General features: G+C 38.1%; 1 protein-coding gene across 1 annotated transcript; it reads right to left on the reverse strand.

Moving 5' to 3' along the window:
* Positions 1-6,489, reverse strand: LOC104218462 (protein LONGIFOLIA 2-like). The gene is made up of 5 exons (XM_009768959.2): positions 5,673-6,489; positions 5,253-5,323; positions 2,722-4,827; positions 2,496-2,637; positions 1-1,073 (listed from the first exon to the last, which is right to left on the reverse strand). Exons 1-5 carry the CDS (start codon positions 5,824-5,826, stop codon positions 244-246), a joined length of 3,303 nt encoding a protein of 1,100 aa, XP_009767261.1. The 5' UTR covers positions 5,827-6,489; the 3' UTR covers positions 1-243.
* Between the last annotated feature and the right edge of the window lie 1,506 nt (positions 6,490-7,995).

The following is a 7,995-nucleotide window of genomic DNA, read 5'->3' on the forward strand; positions in this document are numbered from 1 at the left end:
TGGTAAAAAATCTATAATTCTGCATAACATGATGCGAAACAATACATATAATGGTACATTTTCTGGACAGGTGATCTTCACTAAGTATGTTGGTAATACAATTAAGAGGAAATTATTCCTTTACATATAACCCAAGACGCAAATGAGTATTTCTGAATTATTTTACTACTCAATAATTAGGCTGAGGAGGAAAACAAACAAAAAACAAAGAGAAGTCAAGAATAGAATGGTAGAGATATAGTACTACTTTGCAAATAGCTGTCTACGCCTAGTTGGTTTTGCTCTCAAACCAGCACCATCACCTCTCACTATCTCATCAACTAAATCTTTAAAGATCATCCGTTCCACGTCCAAGACTACAGTTGATAACTCACCAGTGAATATCGTCCAACTCTCTGATCGATGCATCACATCCTCAAGCAATATGTTTTTCCACTCATCTTCCTCATCCTCCAAGTCGCTTTTTGATGGTTTAGCTTGAAGTAGTTCTATCTCCGCGCACAAATCCCTCAGAAGTCTTTGAGCATTCAGAGCGTTCTTTGCTAGCTTCTGGTGTCTCAACCATGGATCATAAGATGGTCCCACTAACACCAATTTTCCAGCAAGAATCTCATTAACAACATCAAAGATGAGTTTCCGACGTATCCTTTCCTTCGGCTTAGAATGCCTCATCTTTTCATTGCAGAATTCCTCCTTAACTAAAGTGCTTGCCTTGGTTTGTTCCAAGACAAGGAACAGCTCCGGGTTGATGGGGTGACCTGATGGATGGAACTGGAAACTTGTTAGGCTTGAGCCGAGATCCCTGAGAAGGAGTCCTGAAGCCAATAAGATCTCTGAAATGTATCTGTGGTCTGGGTTTGTGTTCTCACAGAGAGACGCAATATAATCCGTGCGAGCCTCATCATGGTTGGAGTTCAACCTCCTAAGTTTCTGAACCAAATTCTCGATGTTTTGTAATTTTTTTCGATTGATTTCCGATGAGAGACCAGAATTGGTGGCATCAGTCACAAGAGTATTGGCTCGATCACTCTGTGGCGTACTGGAAAATTTATCAGCAATGCTGCAGCTTTCATCTGTCACACAAAATAACATATGATGAGAAACAAAAATATCCCACTTTTTAAACAGTATACATAAACTATAAACTGAATAGTCAAAACTATTTTGACTCCAGAAGGACAAAAGACTGACACCATAATGGAGACACTTATCTGATATTTCTTGCTGAATGCTGACTACAATATTCATTTGAGCAGCTTTCAAGTATTTGCAATATATCTTTATTTTCTTACTATAATTAGATCTGTAATCTGTTTAGTTTTGGACGGTTAAAAGAAAAAGGAGATCTGAGTGCAGTGAATAAATTTGTGTCAGATGTGGATGGCAGTGACAAAATTGTAATGTGCTACTGAAAAAATCAACTGAAGCAGCAATGTATAAGGTTTACCACAATTTTGGTTTGTTCCAGGTGACATAAGTGACTAGAACGGACAAATTTAATGCACATAAAGAATATACAAATATACACGTAGATGTATGTGCCTTTTTAGCTTATCATGTTATTATTCAAGTTTTTTTGACAGACATGAAGGGGGCATCTGCATATCATACTGGTGTTCATTGTTCGGTCAAATCCAAGGTGGCTTAAAAGCACCAAGTATTTGTTCCCTCAAAGTGATAATAGTTGGTTGCTGTACCTGGGTCTGAATCTCCTGTGGAACCTAGTTTATGCATTTGCTCTCGCTGTTCTGGCGAGAGATGCTCACACTTTCAAATCCTATAAAACTTTCTTAGCTTCTATTTTTCCTTAGGCTGTCCTTGACCTATTTTATTCAGAGTTGAGTCTCCCTTCTACTTATTTTTCCTATTAACTTATTTAAAACTCGTTGGTATTCACTTGTATAACCATGGCATGGCATAGTGAGTCCATGCATTCAACCCCCCCCCCCCCACTCACACACACAAAAAAAAAGAGATGAATTGGCACATACTAGTCATTGAACAAGTGTTAAAAGGGCAGCCCGGTGCACAAAGCATCTCGCGCGCACGCAGGGAAGGGCTGCACCCCAAGGGTTAAACTAAACTAAAGTTTAGGCTTCCAAACAGAAAGTAGTTTCAACTATTTTCCTACCCTTTCTCAGTCTTTTTCAGCAGGCATTTAAGGGGAAAATGTTTCAGCAAATGAAGCAACCTAATAACAAAGTACAAGTATCCAGTAGTTAACTTATCATGATTCTCTATCAGTGAATATTCCTGCACATGTGTGCCTATTGCAAAGAATCTGCATAATATGTCTATTCTTCAACTCACTAATATCAACAAATATATCCCCAACATGCCATCACTTAGGTGCTAGTTCGATTCGAGTAGGAAGGTGCTAGTTCGATTTGAGTAGGAACTTTAACTCAAAATAATAGATCTTGTTATTTCTAGTTATATTTGCTTATGTGAATGTGCTTTTAATTTCTTCACAAAATACGAGGGGAAAGCAGCACCTTTCATGAGTGTTGGAGTATGCTTCACAGGGGAGGGAGATTCATCTGTATATACGGCATTGTCAAGAACCGAGACAGGACTTGGATACTCTGGGGCAGATTCAGCTAACAGTTCATCCTCAGAGAGCACCAGAGACGATTTCTGAAATGAAAGTCTCAGCGTCAAGCATGGTATGGTATGGTTCAAGTACTCCATATAAGGCACAAATAAATGGAAGTTTCTTACCTTCTCTACCAAGTCACATCTCAGGTAATTGGACGCATCAATAGATGAACTCCGGCTGCTTGTCACCTCAGGAGAGCGCTCAAAACTAGTGACTTCAGAATCTACTTTTGATTCTGCTATTACATTACCGTTGGATTGACCAGAAATCTCATTCCCACGGCAAAACAGATTCCTTGATTCACTACTGATCTCACTCGCATGGCCATCATTTTGATGGATGTTTGAAACTCTTGGTCTACGTCTTCCACCAGGGGAACTAGCCTCTGTCTGTTGCTTGTTTGGCTGTCTTCTCGATCTGTTGGAATCAGATGGAGGTGTAGGTGGCCGAGATCTTTTCTCTAGCTCCAGTTTATGCTGTTGCAATCTTGGGCTGATGGATCCTGGGCTCTTTATTGAGCCTGATGTGCTCTCTTTAGGAAGCTGTTGGGACCTTGTTGAAATTTGTGTAGGTTTCGAAGTTCTTCTTGCTTCATTGGAATTCACTGAACTGCTGCCATAACTAGTTCTTGGGTGATGTTCTTTAGCTGTTCTGCTAGTAGCATTACCCTTTCTTCCATAGACAGAGTCACCACCATGAAGCTTGGGGAAAGTGGGTAAGCCATCAAGTGGAATCATTGAAGAAGTAGGAATATCAGATTTTTCCACTAATTTTGCTGGCTTCATGATCACTATTGGGGATTCAAAATTCTTTAAAGAATTAGGCCCCCTCTTTGTTGGAGCAGTCAATTGATCACTCTGCCTCATTCTTTGGTTTACCAGCTTTCCACTCTGTGCATAACTCGCAAACTTCTGGTGATGCTCTTTCTGACCAGTAAAATTTGAACCTTGCTCCTCTTTTTCTGTCTCCAGGAGGCCCTTTACCTGCATTGCTTCCAATATCTGTTTAAGAGCTCTTAGATCCTTGCCCGACTGGGTGAATTCTAGATCTTTCAGTCTCTTTTCGATCTCACTGTAGACAGAAGGAAATGGGCTGGCAGGCTTTACTGGAGCTTTTGAGGTCCTGGATACAGGTTTCTCATATGCCCGAGTCTTATCAACTTGCTTCCAGGGTGCTGGTTCTATGGGAAACCTAGAAATAGGTTTCATAGCCATATCAGGGTTTCTCCACCGAGGAGAAGTAGGTTCTTTCCAGAGGTTCTTCGTGGAATTAGAAGTTCGGATAGGTTTGCATGGCTCAGATACTTCTGAAGACCTTGGAAAAGAAACAGTTTCTTCAACTTGAGAAGATTTGCTCGAACCCGTCTTGCTGTCAGTTGATGACACGGCATCAGGTAGTGTTTCTAGACCCATTAACTTTGCCACAACACTAGGAGGACGAGCCTGAGTTCCAAATGTTTGCAGCAGAGGTGGTGACTTTGCATTGGAATTATAACCACTATCCTTCTGCATAGATTTTGAGGAAAAGTTAGACTTTGGTTCTGAGTTCAAGCTTCGTACTGGACTCACTCTACTGTCCAAAGAAAGTCTTGGTAGCTCTTTCAGCTTTAGAGCGGATTTTGAAATGTCTCGCGATTCAAAGGGTAAAGGATTTGTTTCCCTCCCATCACATGAGAACCGAGGGGCATCTTTTGAGATTGATGATGTAGAAGTGTCTTTTGAATGATATGATAATGATCTAGTGAGTTCCCTATGTTCATTTGAGTACCAAGGCGCTTCCCGAAGTTTTGCAAGAACTCTAAGAGATTCCTTAAGATCAACAGGTGAATTCTGCTTCCCATTATCATAAGCCCCATCAAAGGATTTCAAAGCCTGCACTGGCCTAGGGGAATCACCGGGCTTCAACATAGATTCTGTCACCTCTTCTTTCATTGTAGGTCCAGCTGAGAACCTCTGAGCTTCTCTATTCATAGAATCCTTAACCACATCCCGAATGTCAAGAGATTGCCGACCAAATTGCGGTGATGCATTTGGTTGGACTGCAGCTGAGTCTCTTGAAGGAGTTTCAGCAAAACTTAATCGATCAAAAGCTAAGGGCTCTTGTTGACTTATTTTATTACAATCAAGAGAAGAAAAAGAAGATGAACGTGAAGAAGATGAGAATGATGGTCTCGACGATTCTGTAGACAATCTTTGTTTATCTTGCACAATCTTGTTTGTGTGGCTTTCCTGCAACAAAAAGTGGTGTCATCAAGCTTTCAAGATATAATATTAAAGATACTCAGTTGTGTAAAAATACAAGAGTCATTAGACACTAGGAGACTTCGTGAGACGGACTGAAATAAGTGGACTTTAATTTTACAAATCAAGTTAAAAAGAAAAAGAAAAATACAACAATTTATCTGAATTACAATTCATAACAAAAAGAAGAAAAGAATTGCCAATTGTTATCAGACATCAGTCAGTCTTGACTATGCAAACAAATAACTCAGCATTGTCAATGTCCTTGCCAATCACATTCAGTATGAACTGTTTGATGTTAATGACCATATAAATACTCAAACAGGGGCTTAAGTGTCAAATACTTTCAAATTTGATAGGGAGAGACAGAGAGGACTGAGGAGAGATATCAAGTTAGCACAAATAACTCTTACCATAGCTGCTGATTTTTGGTATGTATTAGTGTACTCTTTTTCAGAAGTGCCATTGCCAATGTGAGAACTGCCTGTAACAAATGAGATTCACATGATGTTACAAAAATGATTCTTTAAGAGATCAATTGAAGTGTCCAAGAAAAACTGAAGCACCCCTATCTACTCATAAAAACATAATTACAAAATCTTGCTATATCCTTTGAGGAATCCTAGACAAAAAAATTCTTTTGACCAGTAGGAAATTGTGAGACAAGAATGGTGGTCACACTAGAAATGAACCAGATGGTTGACATAAGAACATGGATAGAAAGATAAAATCTTGATTCCCATTTCCAACAAACAAGCAAATACTTTACAAATGTTGTCATAAACACATTTTACAATTAACCAAATTGGGCAGAATGAAATACTAAGTATTACCAGAAGTGAGCCTTTTGGGGCTGTTACCAATAAGGCGCCTGCTAGCAAGCATACTTTGGCGATCAAATAGTTGAAAGATTCCTGTCATACATCCAATTTGTTTCTGCAAATCTTGGTTCTCTTCAGTCAATGAATGTAAAAGCTTGGCAGCCATTGTCAAAGTCAAAGCTCTTCACTACAAAGCTGGAATCAGTTCCTCACACCACACAAATCAAACAAGAATCTGGAAAACCTCTCCTAGCCACCATTCTATGCTTTGTGGTCTGATGAAACAATACCAATCAACTCCAGGAGCATAAATCAGAGAATATCTCTCAATGATAATAAAAGTTTCACTAACATTCACCTAATTTAATCTTTCAGTTTTCATCATCTAGCAACAACCCCTAAGATCAAGATTTGATTTTCAGCACTGAGAAATCAAGTTAATGGACTTGTTTTCTTCTGTAATATGCCCAGAAATTAGTGCTTCAACTTCTTACTAGTAAAAACAAGAAAGAGCTGAGATACCCAAAAGAACAAATTTAAGTTCTTTTCAGCATATGAGACCAAATTAAGTAAAACACCAGAAAATTGTGCAAAAAGCAATGATAACATCAAGAAAGTGAATATGAGTAACATTTGTGCAAGAATTGTAAGAGGGTCATCTCTATAGATCCACTAGTAAATGTTTCAATGTTAATTTTCTTGGAGAATAAAAGGAGAAACAAGAACACCCCACACACATACAATGGAAGAGATTGAAACAAGTACTGTAGTATTAGTTAGAGAGAGAAAGGAAGAGAGAGAGGGGAAATGGGTACATGTGAGTGACAATGAGTTGATAGTGAGGGAAGAGTTGGCAAGAAATATTAAAGAATTACTCTTATCTAACATTGATAATAGTTAATAAAGTACTAGTAGTATTATTATTATGGTTTAATGTGGAGGGAAAATGCAGATGTCTTGCATTTGCATTGCAGGCCTTACCCCTTCCCTCATCCCATGTGGATTGATTACATGCTCTAAATCTGTCTGCATCCTCATGTGCTGCTGTCAGGCATTCTTGAGATCTAATTAGCCTCATTTTGCTTTCACAGATTAGTTTGCAAAACACCATTTAGCTGAGCTGCCATGAATCTTGTTTATGTTGTGTGTTGCTATAGTGTTCTGGTCAATTTGCATGCATTTTATTTTTTTACTAGTTAAAATATCGAGTAATTGTGAGCATTAATATTTAAATAAATTTTTAAAAAATCACCTATTTTTTTGTCTGATGGTCATTGAGAGAAGCAACAATTTACTTTGGCTGCTTAGCTTTCTCTTTCTCTTTTTTCTTCTTTTTTATTGGGGTGGGGGGTGGGGGGGGGAGGGATTCAAGAATATTTATATGTAGAAGTATTTTTCTTAAACATATATTTAGGTGTAACTTCTAATATAATCTGGAAGAAAAGTTTAGTTTCTGGTCAAAAGTTAAAAGGATAAGTTTTTCAGATTGTAATTTGAAAATTAAGTTGGATAAGGAAAGTCACATTGCCTGCCCATCTACCCATTGTCAGCTCATTAATCATTTGGATAACAAGCAAAAAAGTTCACTCTAAAAAGTTTAAGTTATACATGTACAAGATATTTTTATATTATAGTGTTGTCTTTGTTTGTTATAGCGGGTAACTCATCTTATTTTTAAGATTACTAATCTTATATTCTAAAAAGGCTTATTTGTCAATATTCTTCATATCACATGATGATATATATAAGCTTAAGTTAATGCTAAAATCATGTCGCAATTGGAAAGTTGAAAAATTCCTAGGAAAACTTACAGTCGCAGTTCTTCGGGTGCGCACTAAGTATCTTGCTCACTGTGCAATAGCTCGCAAACTACACAGGAGACATAAACTGCTCTAGGCAAGCTCGGTGCGACGAACTCTGACCGAAGACATACCAGTCACTCATCCAACCAACTCAGCCAATCTTTGTACATTAGTAGTTTTGGTGAGATATGATAGTTAAGAAAATGAACTTATGAGAGTAAAATCTATCTTCAATATTGGCTATTGAGATTAAATAACTCCAACTTGCACAAGCAGTGAGCAGACTAGCTTGTTTTATTTATTTCCATTTGATATAATAAACAAATAAATAAAGAGAAAAGGCCAGAAAATCTATGTTAAAAAAGTGGCCATTTTATTAACAGATTAATTATTGGTATATCATTGCCAGTTTGTGTAAACGCGTGTGTATCCACTGCATTGCATTCTTAGGCTGTCCAAAACCATGATTGAGGCAATTAAATGGCTGGCCGGTACAAATGAAACCACTAATTATCTTGTTTGTACTTGAGGGT

This window comes from Nicotiana sylvestris, chromosome 3 (genome assembly GCF_000393655.2).
Source record: "Nicotiana sylvestris chromosome 3, ASM39365v2, whole genome shotgun sequence".
NCBI classification, from domain to species: domain Eukaryota; kingdom Viridiplantae; phylum Streptophyta; class Magnoliopsida; order Solanales; family Solanaceae; genus Nicotiana; species Nicotiana sylvestris.

What these genes read in the sequence shown, in the direction of transcription:
- LOC104218462 (XM_009768959.2), bottom strand. Translation starts at nt 5,826, where the DNA reads ATGGCTGCCAAGCTTTTACATTCATTGACTGAAGAGAACCAAGATTTG. An exon ending in CCCCAAAAGGCTCACTTCTG is followed by an intron (nt 5,324 to 5,672) that starts GTAATACTTAGT and finishes CATTTGTTACAG; the next exon opens with GCAGTTCTCACATTGGCAAT. An exon ending in GATGTGACTTGGTAGAGAAG is followed by an intron (nt 2,638 to 2,721) that starts GTAAGAAACTTC and finishes CTTTCATTTCAG; the next exon opens with AAATCGTCTCTGGTGCTCTC.